This window comes from Macaca fascicularis, chromosome 6, assembly GCF_037993035.2.
Source record: "Macaca fascicularis isolate 582-1 chromosome 6, T2T-MFA8v1.1".
In the NCBI taxonomy this organism is placed as follows: Eukaryota; Metazoa; Chordata; class Mammalia; order Primates; family Cercopithecidae; genus Macaca; species Macaca fascicularis.
Genome location: NC_088380.1, coordinates 165976246 through 165999864, shown reverse-complemented (window position 1 = coordinate 165999864; position 23619 = coordinate 165976246). Strand labels below are relative to the sequence as shown.

At 36.7% G+C, this 23619-nt stretch overlaps 1 protein-coding gene across 12 annotated transcripts in view; it reads left to right on the top strand.

Annotated features, from left to right (window-relative positions):
• Positions 1–23619, top strand: part of RNF145 (ring finger protein 145) — a 106902-nt gene that overhangs the window by 64028 nt on the left and 19255 nt on the right. For 9 of the 12 annotated variants that reach the window (XM_065547020.1, XM_065547019.1, XM_065547018.1 and 6 more), the window contains 2 exons: positions 7054–7162; positions 18944–19035. In XM_065547020.1, coding sequence (XP_065403092.1) covers positions 7054–7162; positions 18944–19035 — 201 coding nt within the window. Of the gene's footprint in view, positions 1–3107; positions 3176–7053; positions 7163–18943; positions 19036–23619 lie in introns of all 12 variants that reach the window. The other 3 variants (XM_073994686.1, XM_073994684.1, XM_073994685.1) reach the window with 1 other exon arrangement.

Below are 23619 nucleotides of genomic sequence, written 5' to 3'. Positions count from 1 at the left end.
TGGTAAAACTATGTATGCAGAAGCTTGGCCCTCTGTATATGTGGGTTTTGCATGTTGCAAATACTGTATTTTCCATAAGAGTTTGATCGAAAAAAATCTACGTTTAAGTGAACCCTCACAGTTCCAACCTATGTTGTTCAAGGGTTAACTTATATATATTTGTAGTGTTGACAGATAGTACTTTCCATAGGGTTTTACTATTTTGTATCTCCAAAAACAGTGGTTGAGAGTGCCTACAATCCTATATTCTTATCAAAACAGCCTGTTACCACACATATTTTGGCTACTCCAGTAGGTGGAAAAATTGATTTTTTTAACTCAATGTGGTTTTAGTTTGCATTTCTATTATGAATGAATTGAACATACACATATTTAAGAAAAGCCTGTATTTTCTCTTCTGAGAGTTGTCAGTGTATATCCCCTGCCCACTTTTCTGTGAGGTTTTTTTTTTTTTTTTTTTTTTTTACCAATTTGTGGGAATTTGGTATACATTAGGGAAATTAATCCTTTGTTATAAGTTGAAAATAGTTTTTCCAGTTTCAACTCAGTGATTTTGTTTATTTTTTTGACATTTAGAAGGCTTTTTGTGACTGAATTTATCATTTTTTCCTTAAACTTTAGTATTTTGAGTCAGTTAGAAAAGCCTTCTTTATTCTTGAGTTTATAACAAGTTCTGTTGTGTTTTATCTTACTATTTTTGTGGTTTTATTTTTACATTTCAATCTTTGCTTCATTTATCTGTATGAATAGTGTGTTATAGGTATAATTTTATTTTTTCTAGATAACCACACAGTAGTCTTCACCTATTTGTTTAGTCCATTTTTTTCTTATTATATACTGAATTCTCCTATATTTTGTTTCATTTTTCAACTTCTCTTCCTTTAGTCTGCCTGCCTGTTAGTGAACCATTAACATGCTGTCTTGTTTGTTGAAGGTTTAGATTATATTTTACTGTCTGTTAGGGTTAGTCCCTTCAGTTCCTCCTCTGAGCTTTTTTTTTACGGTTAGTTTTCTATGTGAATTGTCTAGGTCTCATTCCAAAAACAAAGCAACCCATTTGATTTTTTTTATTGAGATTGCATTATTACTGATTTTGGGGGCAGGTGGGGAGGGTGGGCTCTTGCTGTGTTGCCCAGGCTGGCCTGGAACTCCTGGGCTCAAGTGATCCTCTTGCCGCAGCCTCCTCAGTAGCTGTGACTACAGCTGTGTGGCACTGTACCTGGCTGCATTATTTTAAATTTTTACGTTAGGGTGAAGAGATAGCTTAAGGATTCTAGGTCTTTTCTATGCAAGAACATAGAAAGCCTTACTATGTTTAAGATTTCTTTTGAGTACTTCTGGAGTGTTTTAAAGATTTTTCATATATGTCTTAGACATCTATTGTTTCTAGGTATTTTATCTTTTTTATTGCTATTGTAAGTGGAAGTTTTTCCTTCTATATCTTCTAATTGTTTGTAATTAAGGAGCTTAAAAATTAAGGTAGGGAGCAATAAAGTTTGTATGTAATGGAATGTAATTGTGTCTTCAAACTTAGAAGGTTTCCAGGGTGGGTTCTGCTGAAAGAGAAGTGACTGTCCACTGTTTTTTGGAGTGTAGAATATGAAAAGAGTAATAGAAGTAATATTGGTAAGGTAGAATAGGACTTTTGTGAAGAGTCCTGAATACATATTGTAGAGATTGTGCTTAATTCTATAGGTCGGGGTGGTTCAGTGGGGATTTTAGAGCAGGTGAGCTGCATTTTAAGATTGATTAGGCAGCGTGTTATAGGATGATGGATTAGGGAGGTGAGAAACTGGAGGTAAGAAGACCAGTTAGGATTTTAGGCAAGAGGTAATGAGAGCCAGAACTGGCAAGGTAGAAATTAGAAAGGAAGAAATGGATGTGAAAATCCTATTGGAACTACCATCACTAAACTCATTAGTGACTTAAAATGTAAAATTCAAGCCTTGTTTATGTCCTCATTCTACAGACTTCTCTGTGTTTACAGATCTGTTTACTACTTCCTCTTTCTTGAAAGTGTTGTTGTTGTTTTTTTTCCTGATTCTTCTCCTAATTCTCTGACCATTGCTTCTGATTCTTTTGATTTGTTTACTTTAGACTTCTCAAGTGTTGATATTGCCCACAATCTGTGTTTAATTTCAATCTTTTGTTGTTTGGGTGACCTTACGTAGTTTGGGCTGCAAATCTCTGTCTCCACTTCACTACTTTTTGACCACTGTAGTCTGGAGTTGATGTTCTTCCTCTCTGATTCCATGGAACCAGTTCACATCTCTACCATAGCAATTACTATGCTGCATTCTGAGGGTCCATATGCTTATCTGTTTTCCCAACTGTTTAATAGATTGTGGGCTCCTTTAAGGTAAGAAGGGGGTTATTATCTCAGTATTCCCAGCACCTAGCTGGTGCCCAGTAATGATTGAATTTTATGTATATGTATGTATGTATGTACGTGACAGGGTCTCACTCTTGCCCAGGTTGGAGTGCAGTGGTGTGATCATGGCTCACTGCAGTCTCAGACTCCTGGGCTCAAGTAACCCTTAGCTGCTGGAGTAGCTAGTACTACAGGCATATACCAAGGTCTCATTACCCAGACTGGTCTCCAACTCCTGGTCTAAAGTGATCCTCCTGCCTCAGCCTCCCAGAGTGCTAGGATTACAGATATTAGCCACTATGCCCAGCCCTGAATGAATGAATTTTGAATTACTTGTTAGACATTTCCACCTAAATAGCCTATGGACATTTCAGCTTGTCAGTCACTGAACTCATCGCCTTTTTCTCACCTCAAAAGTCTTCCTCTTCCTGTGTTTTCCTGTCTTAATAGCAAAGCTGTCTTCTTGATTACCCAAGCTAGAAACATCAGATCTTCACTTCCTTGTTCTCAGCCACTCACCCGTAGATAACCACTAAGACCTATTTAAATATGTATCTCATAGCTGACTGGCAGCTCCATACCCAAAGCCACTGTTATAATCCAGGCTCTCATCTTCCCTCCAGTCCTGCTGTTGTGCTGAACCCCTGTGGACTCCACTGGGGATGACACCAGGTTAAAGAAACTGAAGAAGACACCCAGAGCCAGCAAAACAGACATGGGTTTTTTTTTTTTGCAGGCTTACACATAGGGAAGAGAATCCAGTGGCAGTGGGCTGAACAGAAGAACTGCAACCTCTTGAAAAAGGCATGTAGTGTATATAGCATTTTCACTTAGCACCTTTTCCCTAACAGCCTCCACCTGACAACCTTCATTCAACCCAAAACTCAGAGCCCAATCCCCTATATGGCCAGTGTTCCACAGGATGGACCAGAGGCTCGGATGTTCCTCATAGACAAGGAAGGAATCTCTGGATTGGCCACTCCTGGATTCGCTAGCTTGGACCACACATTTAGGTGCATTTTCCCTACAGGGTCAGTCTCAGTGTATACTTAAGTTACTGCTATCAGGTGTGTTTACCCTACAACTACCATAATGTTTAAATAGCAGAAATTATTAGATTCATCAGTGTTGTTTTAAGCAGGTCATCATTTTTATTTATTTTTTATTTTTTTCTGTTCTCACAGTCTGTTCCCATAGGTCATCATTTCTTTTATTTGTTTATTTATTTAGAGATGGGGTCTCACTGTCACCCAGATTGGAGTGCAGTGGTGCGATCTCAGCTCACTGCAGCATCAACCTTCTGGGCTCATGTGATCCTCCCACCTCAGCCTCCTGAGTAGGTGGGACCATAGGTGTGTGCCACCGCACCTGGCTAATTTTTTGTATTTTTTGTAGAGACAGGAGTTTGCCGTGTTACCCAGGCTGGTCTCAAACTCCTAAGCTCAAGTGATCCTCCAGCTTTGGCCTCCTGAAGTGCTAGGATTACAGATGTGAGCCAACACATCCAACCCTTATTTTTTATAGAGACAGGGTCATGCTCTGTCACCCAGACTGGCATGCAGTGGTGCAGTCATACCTCACTATAACCTTGAATTCCTGGGCTCAAGTGATCCTCCCACCCCAGCCTCCTGAGTAGCTGGGATTATAGATGTGCACCACTATACCTGGTCTAGGTCATCATTATTAAATACTACTAGTCTTGCTTTTTAATTACAAATTACTGTGTATAATTTTAAAACTAACGGCTTTGTCATTATAAACTTAGTTTGTTATGGATTGTTTGGTTAATGCTGTAGAATAAGTTGTGATCCATATTTGTGTCAGTAGTATTTTTGACTTGTGTTTTTTAAATTGTTAGATTATATATACATTGTAGTTCAGATGGTTCATTCGTACTGCTCTTATAGTTAGTATTCATCATCTCTCAAAGTTTTCTTACACAAATATTTTGTTATCACAGACTTATTTTTCCACTGGAATATGAAAATGGGGTATAGGTGAGCAATGGTGCTTTTGTTGTTTTGATTTCTGTTCTCTTACCTCACCTAAATAGGTATTGAAGAATTTGAGAACCGTTAGCTATGTCTAAACTCTTGATTATTGTATTTAGGCTTTTTATTGAGGCTTTGGCTCTCAGTTCTTTCAGCATCGTCTCCCAATCTTTCTGTTAACATCAAATTCTAATCTAACCTACAGAATTTACTGTCCCCTGAAAATTATGCTTTTATAGTTTTCGTGTTTGCTGTTCTCTTTTCCTAGAATGTTTCCCTTTGTTCTTAGCCTGGTAAAGAACCACTCACCTTTTGAGATCTAATTCAAGCTTAATCACTTAACCATAGCCCTTCTAATGTTCATTTATTATAGCATCAATTTTGTCTAATAATTACTTTTTTCCATGCTTACCTTTTCACTAGATTATTATTCATATTAATTTTGGATCTTCCATGTCTAGGAATGTGAGTGGGTCATATACTTTACACATAATAATGTTGATTGAATGACTGGATAATTGAAGGAATGGATGAAATGAATATGTTTGATCTAGAAGATTTGGCAACTGATTTTATATGAGATATGTAGGAGAAAGAAAAGACAAGACCATTCTGGAAAGGAAAATGACAGTTTTGTTAAAAGAGAGTTTAAGAAGTTTCATGTAATAGATGTTAGAAAATCCTTCAGCTACAATCAATGGGAATGCTTAGTAACTATAATACATATCCTTTAAAATACCTCTAAAGTCATTTGAGATAGGGGTTAACAAAATTGGAGAAATTATTTTAAGAAATAAAGAGCAAATAAAAATACTTACCTCTGGCTTTTGATGGATTGTCCTTGCAGTTAGTACATGTAGGAAATCCTCAGTTCTATCTCTTTAGTCCCAAGCATGCTCATGTTTCCTTAGCTTTTGGCATGATTGATTCAGCATGAGAGAGGCAATAGGGGATAAGTAGGAGTACCTGTGCCTTAATAAAGATTTGTAAATTAAGTGGAAGATGGTTATAGAAAAGTAGACTAGATCCAGATTGTGTAAGACCTAGAATGTCAGGTTCATAACTTTGAGAGCAGGAGAATTGTCAGGTAAAAGTGATGATGTTAGGATTATTACCCTGGTAATTAAGTGTATCAGGGGTGTCCAATCTTTTGGCTTCCCAGACCACATTAGAAAAAGAATTGTCTTGGGCCACACATAAAATATGCTAACACTAATGATAGCTGATGAGCTTAAAATTGCAAAAAAAAAAAAACAAAAAAACAAAAAAACCAAAAAACTCATAAGATTTTGAGAAAGTTTATGAATTTGTGTTGGGCTATATTCAAAGCCATCCTGGGCCACATGCAGCCCATGGGCTGCGGATTGGACAAGCTTGAAGTATAGGGTATATGAAAATAGAGACTGAAAGAAGGATGGTAGTATACTGTGCATTGCATAACAGATTAGGATATGGGACATAGAGATTGTAATGGAAGGGTAACACATGAGAGGAATTTATCAAGGAAGGCTCAGCAGGACTTGATAAGAAAGAAAAGATGACTCAGATTTTGAGTCATTTTGAGTTATTTTGTTGAGGGAGGAGGTGGGGAACACAGTTTGTGCTTGTTGAATATGAGAAGATTTAAGTGGAATATATCTCAGGTGTCATGAGATGGGATGTCTACTTAGACTAAGAAATGAGGATGTGTTTTTGCACATATAGTAAGTTGTCAGTAACTGCTGATAACATTTCTAGAAGAGATGCTGATATTTGAAGTTACAGTATGTTGTTTGCACTAGGTACTTTGTATATAGAGGAAAACAGTTGTTTAGGAACCAGATTTCCAGTGTTTATTGGAAACGGTGAAAATAAATGAAGGGGAGAAGTTAGAGGGTAAGAGGAAGTCCATATCACAGAGCCAAAGAGTAACAACGTTTTGATGGTAGTTGCCTGGATATTAGGGATCAAAAATAAGCAGGATGTCTTAGATGTGACAAGTAGGCAATTGTTGACTTCCAACTTTCTTTAGAGCAAAGGAGTTAAGGGGGTTTGTAAAGGGATTGTAGATGGTAAAGTGAAAAATAGATGCTTAGAAAATAGAGGCATTGGATATAGATCTTTTCAAACATTTGATAGTGGAATGAGAAAAATAGTTCATAGGAAAAAAATCGCTATGAAAAGAAGTTTATTATTTTTTCTCAAGATGGGTAAAAGCCATGCATATTTTTTTGAAACAAAGGTAAGGAGTGATGTAAGGGGGAACAACTGAAAGTACAGGAGATAGAGGGTTTTCAGGGGTTGGAGAAATAAGGTCTTGAATCACATGGAAGGGGCAGCCTTGGAAAGAGACATTAAGACACCCAGTTTTTCCTCTGGGACTAGAAAGAAAGAGAGAATTGGCATAAAACAAGTAAGTTGACATCAAGGAAAGGTAGATGATGAAAGGAGTTGTGTTACACATTTGTGTGATGTATTTGATTATTAGGTAGAGAAATCTACAAAAGAAGTGAAAAATACAATATATTTTCAACAACAAAAAATCCATAGTGGTGTCACTATACTAAACTTACTTTGGTAAGTATAATCAGAAACCTCAGAAAGTACTGAAACCTGTTTGGAAAATTATTTATCTCAAGCTCTTTTTTTTATTGTAATTAATTGGGAAACTAAATTAAAATTATATTTTATTTATCTGTCTTTCTGCTACAGGTTATATCTTAAGTGTGGTGCTGCTAACATTGCCCAGGCAGCATCTGGTTCAGCTTTATCTATATTTTTTGACTGCTCTGCTCCTCTATGCTGGACATCAAATTTCCAGGTAAGAATATGACCCCATTTTTGAAATGTATGACTGAATTTAAAGTTTTCTTTCGCCAATAAAATACTTTTCATGAACACTATTAAGTAAAGCTAAGGCTTTGCTAGGTCCAAAACTGGTTTGATGCTCATTTTCTAGATCTTAAACAGGATTAATAGCTGGTTTATGCTGACATTTTATTTCTGCTTTTAAAAACAAGCTTAACATGAAACAAGTTTTAAGGTTATGTTTATAAAGATATCCTTGAACTGGCTGGGCGCGGTGGCTCATGCCTGTAATCCCAGCACTTTGGGAGGCGAGTGGATCACCTGAGGTCAGGAGTTCGGGACCAGCCTGGCCAACATGGTGAAACCTCATCTCTACTAAAAATACAAAAATTAGCCGGGCGTGGTGGCGGTTGCCTGTAATCCCAGCTACTTGGGAGGATATCCTTTAACTTTCCTGTATTGCCTGATAAAAGAATTTCTAAAGGTAGGCTGTAGGAGCATTTTAACAATTACACACTTCATTACTTTAGGAAATCAATTTATGATGTATAAGAATCAGCATAAGATGCAGCCATGTGGAGTGAATGATTGATATACATTATCTTGTGAGGTTGATTGTATAGCTAAACTTCTGTCTCTTTAGCCATATTGTCTGTGTACCTAAGTCTGCTAGATCTAAATTTTAAGACTTGGGTCTGCCAATGAATATGAGCTTCCTACTTTGGAACAGAATGTTAAAATATAGGTGGACCAAAAGTGACACTGTAAAGTAGTGGGTTGGAGTATATTTTGGAGGTATAATTTCTTTTGAAACTTAAATTTTATAATTTTTGATAGAAAGGTATTTACCATATTAAAATATATTCCCAATTCTAAGAGGAGTGGCCACCTTGCATATAGTATAAGCCATAATAAGAGTCTGAAACAGACTTTGGGGTAGTTGAAATTTAATCTTAGAAGTAGCATTTTTACATTAACTAGAATTACATTGTTGAGTTTTTAAAAACATTAACTTTTTCTGATTATAAAATTAGGTGCTCACTATAGACAATTTTTGGAAAATACAGAAAATGTAAAGGCATTTAATAATCGTCTGAAATTATACCACCCAGAGATAGATGTGTTAATACTCTGGTACTTACAGTTTTTAAAACATTGTTCAATTCTTACCACTTCTGTGGATATGAAAGGATGAGAATAACTAAAATGACTGGGTTTTTTGCCCCTCTTGTTGAAACAGGACCTCCAATTCTCTTTAATGTTTTGTCTAATTATTTCTCAAAGTCCCAGGGTGTTTCCCAGAAGCTTACTCTTCTTGCATTTTCCTCCTTTATTCCTATCTGGTTGATTTTCTCTGCTCAAAATGGTGCCTGGAGGATGGTGTCTTACTCTTGAACTTCTGCCACCATTCTGCCCAGGGTAGGTCCTCTGATGTCAAAGTTGCAAAATCTGGAGCTGGCAGAGTAGTGTTGCATTTCTTGCAATCCTCACAATGTTTAAATCAAGCTGTGTTCCCTTCAAGAATAGAGACAGTGAGATTCCCCATTTTGCGTCACACAAGTATGTCACTGTGTCTTAGACTCCTTCATGAAAATAACTTAGACCTTGTCCTGTAGCATCCCTCTCCATAGAGTCAAACTAGGAGTCCAAGCACCAATACTGACACAGACATGATGCGTTTCTCATCCTAGTACCACCATCCCCCACACTTCACACAGTTTGTTCATGTGACCTTACCCCGATACCTCTGAGTCTCAGCTCAGGCTGAGGATGGAGACATTTTCCCATCTTTTTACAAGATGGGAGTTTCAGAGGTAAAGAAAGGATTTTTCCTGACCATCCTTGTGGCTTTTTTAGCTTTTTAGTTTCAGTTTATGAAAATGACTGTTTCTAATGTTTCAAGTTTATTTTCATTACTAGGAAATTAAAGCTTAATTTAAATAATGGAATTTTATTTTATTTATTTTTATTTTTATTTTATCTGGGCTCACTACAACCTCTGCCTCCCAGGTTCAAGTGTTTTTCCTGCCTCAGCCTCTTGAGTAGCTGGGACTACAGGCATATGCCACCACGCCCAGCTAACTTTTTGTATTTTTAGTAGAGATGGGGTTTCACCATGTTGGCCAGGCTGGTCTCGAACTCCTGACCTCATGATCTTCCCACCTTGGCCTTCCAAAGTGCTGGGATTACAGGCATGAACCATTGTGTCCAGCCTCAATAATGGGATTTTATTAAATTTTAATAAAATTTTATAGTAGGCAAAAATACTTCCTATTCTTATTTCATTTTGATTTTTTTTATGTTCCTTTGGGATTTACAGATGAAAAAAAGGAAGTAGGCAACCAGCTAGGAAGGGAAAATCCCAGACTTTAACTTGAATCCATGTTTTCACAATCTAGTTCATTCCACTTCGGTAGGCAGCATGGTTAGTGGAAAGGAAAATAAATTTTAGAATCAGACTTGATACAAAATGTTTCCTTACCTAGTAAATATGTTACCTCAGCAAGTTACTTCTTTGAAATTGTAGACTAAGCTTGTCCAACTCCTGGGCTGCATGTGGCCCAGGATGGCTTTGAATACAGCCCAACACAAATTCGTGAACTTCCTTAAAACATTATAAGATTTTTTTTGCCTTTTTTTTTTTTTTTTTTTTTTTTTTTGCTCATCAGCTATCATCGTGTGTTTTATGTGTGGCCCAAGACAGTTGTTCTTCTTCCAGTTAGGCCCAGGGAAACGGAAAGATTGGATAACCCTTTTGTAGACAATGCCATCGTAGGGAGTTTGTTTTGGTATTAAATGAATGAATTTCAAGATATGGCATATTTTAGTATTTTCCTCTTAGTGTAATTTATACTATATGATAGTATCTCACAAAAGGCTAGCAAAGATGTGCTATCCTTGAATTATTCATAACGCATCAGTTAATAAATACCAAGGTTTGAACATGTAACATTTGTAAGACATGAGGTTGAAGGTTTTAGTTTTAAAAAAATAATGGTTCAGATTTCTGTGGAGCTTCATAAGCAAGTATCTTTTTTTTTTTTTTTTTTGAGATGTTTCTCACTGTGTCACCAAGGTCATAGTGGAGTGGTGCAGTCATTGTTCACTGTAGCCTTGAACTCAAAGCACTTCTCCCACTGCAGCCTCTTGAATAGCTGGGACTACAGGTGTATGCCACCATGCCTAGCTAATTAAAAAAATATTTTTTTTTGTAGAGATAGGGTTCTTGCTATGTTGCCCAGGCTGGTCTTGAACTCCTGCCCTCACATATCCTCCTGCCTCAGCCTCCCAAAGCTTTGGGATTATAGGTATGAGTCACTGTGCCTGGCCCCAGGTTTTTTTTTTTTTTAATAACAACTTTATTTAGATATTCACATACCTGATTAAAGTATATAACTCAAGGGCCTTGCATGGTGGCTCACACCTGTAATCCCAGCAGTTTGGAAGGCCAAGGCAGGTGGATTGCTTGAGCTCAAAAGTTGGAGACCAGTTTGGACAACATGGTGAAACCCCTTCTATACGAAAAATTAGCTGGGTGTGGTGGCACGCACTTTTAGTCCCAGCTACTTGGGAGGCTGAGGTGGAGGATCGATTGAGCCTGGGAAGTTGAGGCTACAGTGAGCTGGGATTGTGCCACTGCACTCCAGCCTGGTGACAGAACAAGACCCTGTTTCAGAAAATACATATGTATACAGCTCAGTGGTTTGTAGTACATTCACAGAGTTGTGCAAAACATCATCAAAATTGATTTTAGATCTTCATCACCCCAGAAAGAAATGTCATACCCATTAGCAGTCATTCTCTATTTCCCACCACCTTCCCTGCCCCCAGCCCTTGGCAACTGTCAGTCTATTGTCTGTCTTTTTTTATTGACCTGTTCTGGATATTTTATATGCACTGAATTTCACTTAGCATGTCTTCAAGGTTCATCCATGTTGTAGCATGTGTTGGTACTTATTTTCTTTTTCTGTCAATATTCCGTTGTACAGATATATGCCACATTTTTTTTATACATCCAATTATCCATTGATGGACACTTGAATTGTTTCTATGTTTTAGCTATTGTGAATAATGTTACGACCGTTCATGTACAGGTTTTTGTGTAGATAAATGTTTTTGATTTCCTTGTACAAATACCTCGGGGCGGAATCGCTGAATTGTGTGGTGCCTATATTTAACCTTTTGAGAAACTGCCGGACTGTTAAAATGGCTGCAGTGTTTCACATTTCTACCAGCGGTGTATGAGGCTTCCAATTTCCCTACATTCTTGCCAGCACCCTTTGTTGTCCTTTTTAGTGGAGCCATTACAGTGAGTGTGAAGAGATATTTCAGTGTGCTTTAGATTTGCATTTCCCTGATGGCTAATGAAGTTGAACATTTTTACATGTGTTCATTGACCATGTGTAAATATTGGAAAAATGTTTATTCACATCCTTTGTTCAGTATTTAATTGGGTTGTCTTTTTCTTACTAAGTTGTAGGAATTCTTTATATATTCTAGATACAAGTCCCTTATCAGTCTGTGATTTGCAAATATATACAAGTCCCTTATCAGATCTATGATTTGCAAATATATACAAGTCCCTTATCAGATCTATGATTTGCAAATATATACAAGTCCCTTATCAGATCTATGATTGGCAAATATATTCTTCCATTCACTGCAGTCTACTTATATCAAGGCATAGTTTATTATGCTCCTGAGAAGGAGAATCAGCACTTATAATAATTTTAACAATTAATTTGGTACTTAAAAAACTGGCTATATCCAGCCTCATTGGAAACAAGAAAAACAAATTTAAAAACTAGCTTATAGAGAAAGACATTTGCAAATATTAATTTTCTTGAAATTTTCAAATTTCATAAACTTTTGAAAAGTTGGGTTTCTGTTTTTCCTTACATGTGTATTTACATAATGAGGCTGATTATCTGGAAATGACTAAAAACTTGTTTAGAATATGTCTATAGAATGGATATAGCTTGCAGTTTGGAAGAATTAAATGTCAGAAGATTCATCGGCTCAGTCAATGTCATATGAATATTTAATATTAATATGCTAATTGAACTTATTAACTAACTTACTAAACTAAATGTCAGTTTAAATTTTTTAAAATTACTGAACTCTGCCTTGCATTTTGAGGGATGTAGCGAATGTATTTTTCTAGTACTAATCCCAATAGAAAATTGAGACTATCCAGAACTAAGGGGGAAAAAAAGAAAAACCATACACTGATATTACCACTCCTGTGAGAGTGTGGTCATTCTTGTGAGGGTGTGGGGTCACATCTACAGATGGATGTTTTTTCCAAACTCCAGTATTCTTTTTTTTTTTTTAGAAGGAGTCTTGCTCTCTCACCCAGGCTGGAGTGCAGTCTACAGATGGATGTTTTTTCCAAACTCCAGTATTCTTTTTTTTTTTTTAGAAGGAGTCTTGCTCTCTCACCCAGGCTGGAGTGCAGTGGCACAATCTCGGCTCACGGCTCACTGCAAGCTCTGCCTCCTGGGTTCACACCATTCTCCTGTCTCAGCCTCCCAAGTAGTTGGGACTACAGGTGCCTGCCACCACACCTGGCTAATTTTTTATATATTTTTTTTAGTAGAGACGAAGTTTCACTGTGTTAACCAGGATGGTCTCTGTCTCCTGACCTCGTGATCCGCCCACCTTGGCCTCCCAAAGTGCTGGGATTACAGGCATGAGCCATCATGCCCGGCCCAGTATTCTTAAATTCCTTGTTTTATTGTTAGATTTATGAACCAACATGTTGGATTTGTGTGTCTACGACTTGAATTAAGAGCCCAGTAGAACTGGCTTTCAAAAGAAGAAAGTAATACTGTTTTTATTCTGGCTCTTGGGTGTGTAAGTATGGTTTCAAATGTAAAAACTTCCCCAAGAGTGGCTTAGGCGTAAAATATGGATAATTAGCTCTCCATTTTATGATGACTTGCATAATTTAAAATTGTAGATCGGGGCTGCTGTTTCTCAGGGATATCAGAATTTTGGGCAGGGTGTGCATTGCTATGGAGGCTGTCCTGTGCATTATAGGTTGTTGACAACACTCTACCCACTAGATCCCAGTGACACTCTCTTCCCAGCAAATACGACAACCAAAAAGTGTCCCTAGACATTGTCACATGCTGCCTCTGAGGAACAAAACTGTCCTCAGTTAAAAACTACTATAGATAGGCCAGGCACGGTGGCACACGCCTGTAATCCCAGCACTTTGGGAGGCTAAGGCGGGTGGATCACAAGGTCAGGCGTTCGAGACCAGCCTGACCAACATAGTGAAACCCGGTCTCTACTAAAATTACAAAAAATTAGCCGGGCGTCGTGGCAGGCACCTGTAGTCCCAGCTACTCGGGAGGCTGAGGCAGGAGAATCGCTTGAACCTGGAAGGCAGAGGTTGCAGTGAGCTGAGATCATGCCATTGCACTCCAGCCCAGGTGACAGTGTTAGACTGTCTCAAAAAAAAAAAAAAAAAATAGGTAAATTGTTTTTTGTTTGTTTTTTGAGACAGAGTTTTGCTCTTGTTGCCCAGGCTGGAATGCAATGGTGTGATCTCGGCTCACTGCTACCTCCACCTCCCGGGTTCAAGTGATTCTCCTGCCTTAGCCTCCCAAGTAGCTGGCATTACAGGTGCCCGCGACCACACCTGGCTAATTTTTTGTATTTTTAGTAGAGATGGGTTTCAGCATGTTGGCCAGGCTGTTCTTTAACTCCTGACCTCGGGTGATCCGCCCACCTTGGCCTCCCGAAGTGCTGGGATTACAGGCATGAGCTACCACGCCCAACTTGTTTTTGTTTTTGTTTTGAGACTAGTCTTGCTCTGTTGCCCAGGCTGGAGTGCAATGGCGCAATCTTGGCTTACTGCAACCTCCACCTCCAGGGCTCAAGTGATTCTCCTGCCTCAACCTCCCAAGTAGCTTGGAATGTTAAAATGAGTATTACCATTTATATTCTAAACTTAATTTTGACAGGAATAAAAGTGATCAGTTTCGCTGTTTAACATGTTTTCTTCTTTTGAACGTTATCAGATGCAGGCACTAAATATCTTGGAGGCTAGAAAGAAGCTAAAGAAAGGGTGTCAACAGTTTAAATAAACTCTGGGTAAATGAATTATTCAACTGCTAGCGCAGTGCTGAGGATATAGTAGGTATGTTTGTGTGCGTGTATGTGTGTTTAGTAGGCATATAAGGAAGTACAGGTATTTGAACATCTGAGATTTCTTGTATCAAGTGGTGCTTGTTGCCCATATTGCAAAAGATAACTTGGCACACCTTTGTTTTATGTGAAAATAGATTAGGTTTCTTTGGAATTAACGTTGTTTGAAAGCTTTAAGTAAATAGCCAGAATGTACAAGTTGTTCCTAGGTTGTCCAGTGTGTGAGTCAGATTGCTGAATAGACTGTTGTGAAAAGGTCTTTAATTAGCTGAAGTGGTAAGCTACTAGGTTTTGTGGTTGGTACCCATTTATTTTTTTGTAACATGTATACTTCTCTATATAAGCAAGAATTTTTCTAATGGCAAGCTCTGAGACCCTTTTCTTTTTCTTTCTTTCTTTCTTTTTTTTTTTTTTTTTTTGAGACAGTGTCTCACTCTGACCCAGGCTGGAGTGCAGTTGTGCAGTCTTGGCTCACTGCAGCCCTTGCCCCCAACAGGCCCACACAATTGTCCCACCTCAGCCTCCCAAGTAGCCGGGACTATAGGCACCACCACGCCCAGCTAAGTTTTGCTTTTTTTTTGTAGAGACAGAGTTTCGCCATGTTGTCCAGGCTGCTCTTGAACTTCTGGGCTCGAGTGAGCTGCCTGCCTCGGCCTCCCAAAGTGCTGGAATTGCAGGCTTGAGCTACCGTGCCTGGAGGCCCTTTTCATAGATCTTGTACATTCCTTGTGGCCCCAATTTGAGTTAAAGGAGAGGAGGCTATTATACAGGACTAGGGAAGTAGATTTTTCAGAGATTTTTTTAGTTTATTACTGTGTTGGGGTGATTATCAGCCTTCCACAAATGAAAAAACATTTAAGAAGGAAAATATTTTATTCTGTTATAAGTAGATTGGCAGGAATTCTTGTTTCTGAAGATCTTAAAACATTCTACCATTTAAGTCTTCTGAAATGAAAAATTGTAATGCTTCTCTTGAGTAGCTCACTTGAGTCTTAAGAGAATCATAAGATGTTGTTAAAAGTTAGAATTTTATGACTCTTGCCTTGAACTAATTTTTCACCTAAAATGACTCATGGAGTTTTGGATAATTCCCACTTTGGATCTTTCGTATTTAGGCTTACTGTCTTGTTTTTCTTATGTTGTGAATGACCATCCCTGTTGGGACTGAGTCACCAAGAATTCTCAATGCCAGCATGAGATACCTGGAAGTTGTACATAAGTTAGATGTAGAGATTTTTGTTAACACTGATTCTTATTTCAGTTCTTCTCTACAGTTTGGGATGGGATGCCCAGATCCTCCTTTTAGAAGTGACAGATCCGTAGTGGTTGTGTGGCATACTAGGTAGTTTAGCTGTCACCAAAACCATTGCCTTGACTCTGGCATGCTAAGCTGAGCTGGCCTGAAGAGAGAGTCTGCAGGCTTTCTAGGCCTGGCTGTTTTTACTGAGGTGGGGCTTTTTGATGCGTCAGGCAAATGGAGGATTTTGGAGGACTGTATTGAAAGAGAGGAATTGAGCAAAGGGGAAAGGTTCTAAGGGGCCTAGGGACGATATTAATTTTGAGGCTATGATGAATGATACAAAGACTCAAGTTGAACAGGAATGTGGGGGACAGTACAGTATTGGAGAGCTAATCCTAGGATCCTAGAGAAGGACAAAGTAAGAGCAAGTGGGAGGAAACTGCTTAACATCAGGGCTGTCATTGTGGCCTAAAGGTTGATTATTTATTCTTCTGGAATGCAGACCTCCCTTAGTGTCCTATAATCACAGCAAATCGCAAAGTAATGAGTATAGAGAAAGTAAAAAGAATTAAAAAGAAAATAATGGAAAGGATTAGAAAGTTGAGAGAAGGCTTAAAAAACAAAGGAATGAAATATAGGGTTGGATAAAAGAAAAGGAAATAGTTACATTAAAAACTTTTATAATAACCATATGAAATAGGAGAGGTAAAATAAGTAGTATTTAAAATAAAAAAGTAAAAGGCACATAGAAATATTATTAGTTTATTGAAAAAGTTAGAACCTAGAAATAGAGAATAAAATATGTAATTTTTAAATATGCTGTGAACTTAAAATCTTTTTATGTATCAATAAAAAAGACTAAAATCCTCACAGCATTCTGTATTTTTCTTACAGCACTGATTATCATCATAATTAAATAATTATAGGACTAAGTATTTATCTCCCCTCCCTGTTTGTAAGTTGCATGCTAGTATGGACTGTGCAGTATTAGCAGAGTCTAGCAGAGTACTAGCACTTATGTATTCAGTAATTTCTTTTTGAGTTAAAAAGAAACAGAGAATGTTAGTTATCCCTAGAAATTTTGTTGTGTGAAATTAGAATTTAAGGTAAGAAACTAAAGAAAGATAAAGAAGTTTTTAAAAAGAGGATAAACTAACGTAGGCTATGAAATAATGCAGAACAGTTAACAAATGTCTCAGCAATCAGAAATGCTAGCGTAATGTTTAGTTTGCTGAGCTTTATTATAAAATATTAATAATATGTGACAAAACCAAACAGTGGAAAGAAAACATGGTAGGGACCTCAAGTCTTCTCTTTTCTTGTCCCTCACACAGAGATACTTGGGACTGAGGCCCTTCTGGGGCACTTTGTGGCTTTCTCCTTGGGGATAGTGCACTTGGAGCTGATTTATCTCCCTTTTCTAAAATTCGTATAACATAAATTTAATCATTTTAAAGTGAGCAGTTCAGTGGCATACAGTGCATTCATAATGTTGTGCAGCTGTCACCTTTATCTAATTCTAAAACATTTTCGTCACCCCCAAAAAAGACTCAGTACTCATTAAGCAATTACTCTCACCTCCCCTTCTCCCCAGCCCCTGGCAACTACCAATCTGTGTTTTGTCTGTATGGATTTTCCTGGCCCCTGTTTAAACTATATCCATTGGAGAGAGAGATGCTCTGACCAAAAAGAAATTATTGGGCTTTAAAGGTCTGGCTAGTACTGACACTCAGAGTTAAAATCTCTTTTAGGTATAAATTTGTTTTTCAAATAGCATTTTTAAATACTTTGTATTAATAGTGTTTATATATGCATTTTATTCTAATTTCATAATTTTAATTTTTTAGTTTTCTATTCTAACTATATAATTCCATTGATGGTTACCTATAGTAATCAGATATTTATGTGTTATTTGTATTTGTGCCTTTCTACATGAAAACAAGGTTACTTAATATTGCACAGTTGACATTTTGGACTGGATAATGTTTTGTTCTAGGGGCTAGCCTTTTCACTGAGGAATATTTAGCAGCATCTTTGGCCTTTACCCACTAAGTGCTAGTAATACCTCTCCCCCATTGTGACAACCAAAAATGTTTCCAGACGTAGAATATCCCCTCAGGGGCAAAATTGCCCCTTGGTTGACAACCACTGCATTAAAATAATTCTTGAGAATTTGGCTTTCTCTTTCAGTAGAAAGAGACAATACATTATGTGTTAGAAACTGTCATCTAAGAGCGATAAAGGAGAATTGCTAGATCACTCATATAACTTAGTCATACATTTTTATAATCTCAGAAACTGTTTTAATTCTTTTTAAAATTTTAGTTTTAAGTTTTGATTCTTTTTTGGGAATACCCTTCTGGCTGATTGTGTAAGGGTCTTTCCTTGTTTGGCTATGCAGTGCTAAAGGAATTCCACTTGATTGCCTAATGGGAAGTCATTTCATGGAAAAAGTAAATATAGCCATATGAGTTTGTTTGGAAATACTTGAAATGTTCTCTTTTAAATACAATGAATAAAACATTAAAAGTTAAAAAAGAGGGAAGAATGTTTTTACACAAACTTCCCTTCTTTGATGCCAGAAATACTTTAGACAAACTGTCTTCCAGTAGTACCATTTAACTTACTGATAATAAATTAAATTCTCCCTGGTTGTGCTTCCCGCTTGTTTTCTGAATGTGTAAAGGCTCTTTGGTTATTACTTAAAGCTTACTATTTCTCAGTAGTCACAGGTTAATTGAGTTGAATTTTAAAAGGAGTATTTTGTTTGATCTAAAATTTGCTTCAAAGTAGTGCTCGCTTCGGCAGCACATATAAAATTTGCTTCAAAGTAAATATGTAGCCTAATTAAATATTATAATTATCATCTTAGATTTCATATAGAGTTGATAATTTTTAAGGATTATACTGCTATCCCCCAGTTTTCTAACTAGTTTGTGGTTCTAGTTGGGACTAATAAAATATAATTGGGGCCAAAACTCTGAGGGAAATAAGATGAGGGTGGGATGTTGGTGGTGGAAGATAGCCAGAAAAGGAGATATTTAGTGTCATATCACTAGATATCATTGGTTAGTGTAGTAGAGTTGAGAGAGATCACCTCTCAATTGGGTTTTTACTGGGCATAAAGTATTTTATAAGGTCATGAGAAGAAAGAAAATTTCATAATGTGGAACTTTGGCAGCTTTCTCTGCATGGTAACATTCCATTTCAATAAGTTATGTCTGTTTCTAATGCACAGAAAACAGATGAAGGCCGTTTATATATAATTCTTCATACCTAAATTTTTCCTTAGACATGGAAAAGGGGTATCAGTAACATAATATACTTTTATAAGCATATTGTGATTCTGCTTGGAATGTATTTCATATACACATTCTTATCAATTTTCTTATTTAGGGACTACGTTCGGAGTGAACTGGAGTTTGCCTATGAGGGACCAATGTATTTAGAACCTCTGTCTATGAATCGGTTTACCACAGCCTTAATAGGTAAGTATTATAAAAGAATTAAAGTGTAGGTAGGAACCGGCCAGTCTTACTAACTTACAAAATTCGTGCATACTCATTTTTTTACAAAATGGAATTCTCAAAAGTGATTCATGGTGACTTTTTCCACATATAACCATTGTTCAGTGGTTTTTTTAAGGTCTTCTTTTCCCCATGTATAGGTTATGTATTTATAGTCATATTGTACATAGCACATAGTCGCTTGCGCTTTTTATAAGGGTTTTTTTAAGTATTTGAGAAGATTAATTTTTAAATAGAGCTAATTATTACTTTGAAAGATTAAAATGAAACATGTAATATCTTAAATTTACTTATTGCTGTTGAAAGCCATGATCTTATTGTCAAAAATAAATGTCTGGAAACATCAAGAACTTGAGATGTGATTGAAATATTCAGATAGTAGAATGTTAAAAATAGAAGTGTTGGCTAAGGCCTGAAAACAGTATAGATACAATTTAACGTGAAGTACCGGAGCCCTGCTACCAGAGTGTACCATGCCAAAATGCAAAAACGGAAGTGAGAGCAAACCTGTTTTGTGACTTTGAAACTCACCCATGTAGAAGGTGTTAAATGGCCTAATATTAGAGATTAGAGGAGGGTTTCTTCAGAGAGAACTCTTTTTTTCTGAAATACTTCCCCAGCCCTTTACACTAGAGGATTCAGTGGGGTACCATTTAGGGAGTTATGTGTCTTGTGTAGTGAAGGGGGGAATGCTGTGGACTGGGGTCTGAGTTACCGTGGAACATTTTTTTTGTGTGTTACACTTTTATTTTTATTTTCTTACATTAAAAAACATTTTTAAATTGATTTCTGGGGAACACATGGTGTTTGGTTACATGGATACGTTCTTTAGCAGTAATTTCTGAGATTTTGGTGCATCCATCACCTGAGCAGTGTACACTGTACCCAATGTACAATCTTTTATCCTTCACCCACCTCTCACCTTTCCAGGAGGCCAGAAGTCCACTGTATCATTCTTGTGCCTTTTCAGCCTGCAAAATCTAAAACTATGTTGTCCAAAACTAGCCACATGTGGCTGGTAAGCACTTGCCATGTGGTGAATTGAGATTAAGGTGTGCTGTACGTGTAAAGCACATACTCAGTTTTGAAGACTTGCCACAAGCCAGGTTAACTTTTAATATGTCTTGTTAACTTTTAATATAGATTGAATGTCTATATGATGGTGTTTAGGATATGTTAGGTTATGTAAAATATATTGTTGATTTCACTTGTTTCTTTTTACTTTTTGAAATGACACTAATAGAAAATTTAAAATTATATATGAGGCTCACATTATAATTCTAATCTGATATAAAGGACTAGCAATAGGCTAGTTGCTTGTTGAGTGTTTTGACTGTGGAGTGAAAATGCCTTATAGGGTTTTCCTGTATCTTCTGATATAGGAAATTGTGGAGCAAACAATGTAAGTTTTTTGTGAACTAGACAAGGGCCCCGAAAGTCTGTGTAGGATTTTCTTAGGTCCTGTTCAAGCAGGCCTTTTAGGGGGATGAGAAGTCCTCAACAGGGATTGACCTTCCAGATTCCCAGGAGCTGAGAAAAGAGCCAAAAATGTCCAGTGGAGGGTATACACCAAGCACCAAGGGTACTGCTGCAGGTGAGAGAGCCACAGTGATAGGAACAGTTTCAGAACAACCCATAAAAGTGTCCAGGGGAAAATGAATCGGTTTTAGATACCTCAAGTCTAGGAAGCACCAGTACCAGTACCAACCATATTGTTGTAAGAGTCCAGTTAAGTAGGAACCTGCCTACTTCCCTCCCTCTCCTTCTTCCCTACCCGCTTCAGTCCTGGGTGAGTCAGAGGAAGAAGTGCTAGGTCAAAAAAGAGACAGAAGCCAGCTACAGGCTTTCCACTTCCTCTCCCAATTGCAGGTTTTCTATCTTAAAGCATGAAGGTCAAAATTAATGCTTTCCCTAGAATGCCTGAACTCTAGAGTAAGGGATAAGTCCCAACTTTAAATGTGTTTGAAAGTTTCGGTTATTATTAAATTGAGACAGTAACCTAAGCTAGAGTTATGGGACTTGCCTTGGATTTTATCTAGGGGCAGGAAAACCACTAATCTTCACAGAGTGGATTTTAAAAGACAGCAGAGGACAAAAATAATGTTGCTTTATAACTATGTCGTTATGAGTTGGCATATTTATTAATGGTAACATTCAATAATGAACATATTTGCTAAGTTAGAAAGCTTGTAACGTTTTATTTTATGATGGATATACTTGTATTATAAATATGAAGCATATTTCTTAAAACTCTTCTTATCAGTGGCCATGGTCTTCTGTTTACTTAGCTAAGATTCAACTTTCCGAAGTCCATAAACTATTAAGGAGCATGTTTTCTTCCAACTTTGATTTTAAAATAATTTTTTAGTGTTTTTCTTCATTTTAATAACAAACTTTTTTGAAAATAGGTAATTTTAATATGCCATGATTTCCTAGGGTTGCAAACTTCTTGGAGATATTTCTAATAGTGGAATCCTGACATCTAAAGAGTACATTGGGACTTTGGTTTATTCAGAGTTAAAAGTTGAAATAGGCAAATCAGAAGACAAACAACTTGTTCTTTTGGAACTTTAGGGGAGATTCCACTAACAACATATGACTCCTTCATTCTTCTACCTCAGCAGGAGTAGTCTTCTCTTAAATATGCCATATGAGTCATATTCTTCTATGAAAGAAGATAAAGGAAGCCTGTAACCCCAGCACTGAGCGCCACATGTGCTGGCATAGACTTAAGGGAATTTTCAGAGCTTAGAGGAAGTTTACATTGTGCTCAACAAGGACATTTAAGTTTCATAACTATAAACACAGTGGAAGCCAGATCATTTGGTGGCCTCTTGTTTTCTATATAATTAGGAGTCTTTCTCTTCTTTATGCCTTTATGATTGTTTTTCACATTACTTTAGTATCAGTTTTTTAAAGGCCAAAATTAATGCTTTGTGAGATAAAATACCGTATGTGTTTTATGACATAGTAGATTGTTATAAGTGTTTGGTCTTATGTAAAAATGGTTGACATTTTTGTATTTTTCTAACACAGATTGAATTTTCCTTATTCAAAATGCTTGGGACCAGAAATGTTTTGGATTTCTGATTTTTTTAGATTTTGGAATATCTGCTTTATACTACTGTTTGGAAATCCTTAATCCCAAAATCTGAAATCCAAAATGCTCCAATGAGCATTTTCTTGGAGCATCATGTTAGATTTTAGGGCATTACGGATTTTAGATTTTGGGACTAGGAATATCCAACATGTGTGTGGATAGAATACAAACAAGTCCCAAATTTTCATTTTGGTTTTCATTGACAAGAAGTGAGAAAATATGACTAATGATTCTAAATTAATCTGGAAAATTCCATAATCTCCAAGAAATTCTGAAAGAAGCAATGAGAGAGGATTTGTCCAATCAGTATGATGGAACAGGGTGGTACCATCATTAGAATAGATCACTGAAAACAAAAAGTAATAAGTTCTTATACAGACCTAAATATGTAAAAGATTTTGGAGTATACTACAGTGACATTTCAAATTAATGAGAAAGGAGTGGATGAGTCCAGTAGCCAGTTTTGAGATAACCAACTAAACATGTACAAAAAACAAACTTAGATCTTTATTTTCTTATTCCACAGTAAATCAAATGTATTAATTTTTAAGTTAAAATTAAAAATTAGCTAAAAATTACTAAAAGAAAATACAGCTATTTGTATAATCTTGAGTGGGGTAGCCATGTAAATAAACTATGGCACTAAAGGTGGGTACAATTAAGAAAAAAAATGGTTTGACTATTTTCAATACATACTTTTATAAGAGAATAAAGTTATTAAAAATATTAAGACAAGGGGCATATTAGAAAAATGCAATCATGTGACTAAGGATTAATATTTCGATCAAGCAGTAAGATATGTATTCTAGTAGAAAAATGGGCAAAGAATGTGAACATTTCACCAAATAATTGCAAATGATTGCACATGTTTTTATATACTTATTGATAATGTTCAGTGCTGCTAGTAACCAACAAAATGCCAATTATAAAAATTTAAGAAATATTCCCTGTTCTTCCCTTCTCTAAATTATACTCACTATGGCAAGTTAATAGAAGAATGGCCACATTATACACTGGTAAATTGTTGCTGGAGGGCAGTCTGACAGTGTGTCAAAGTCTTTAAAATTTTTTTTTTTTTGATTCAGTAATTACTAGCCTAAGAGAATATTAGGAAATGTGTTCCAGGTAGTTTATACAAGGATGTCATAATGTAAAAGCTTATTCATATAAAGTATTTTATAATTCTGGAATATTTGGAAAAGGCTAAATGCAAATATCATGTCACATACATTCAGTGTAACCCAGGGTGTTCTCAGGGGCTACCTTTGGGTTGTGGGATTGTAAGAGACTGAGAGTTTTCTTTCCCATTTTGTTTCTCTGTTTCTGAGTTTAATACAATGATCATGTGTAATCCCCAGTGAGAAGAATTTGTTTATAGTTTTAACTTATGATTTAGTTATTTGGGGAGGTTTACATGGTCCTCCAAAAATAAAGATTAAAAAATT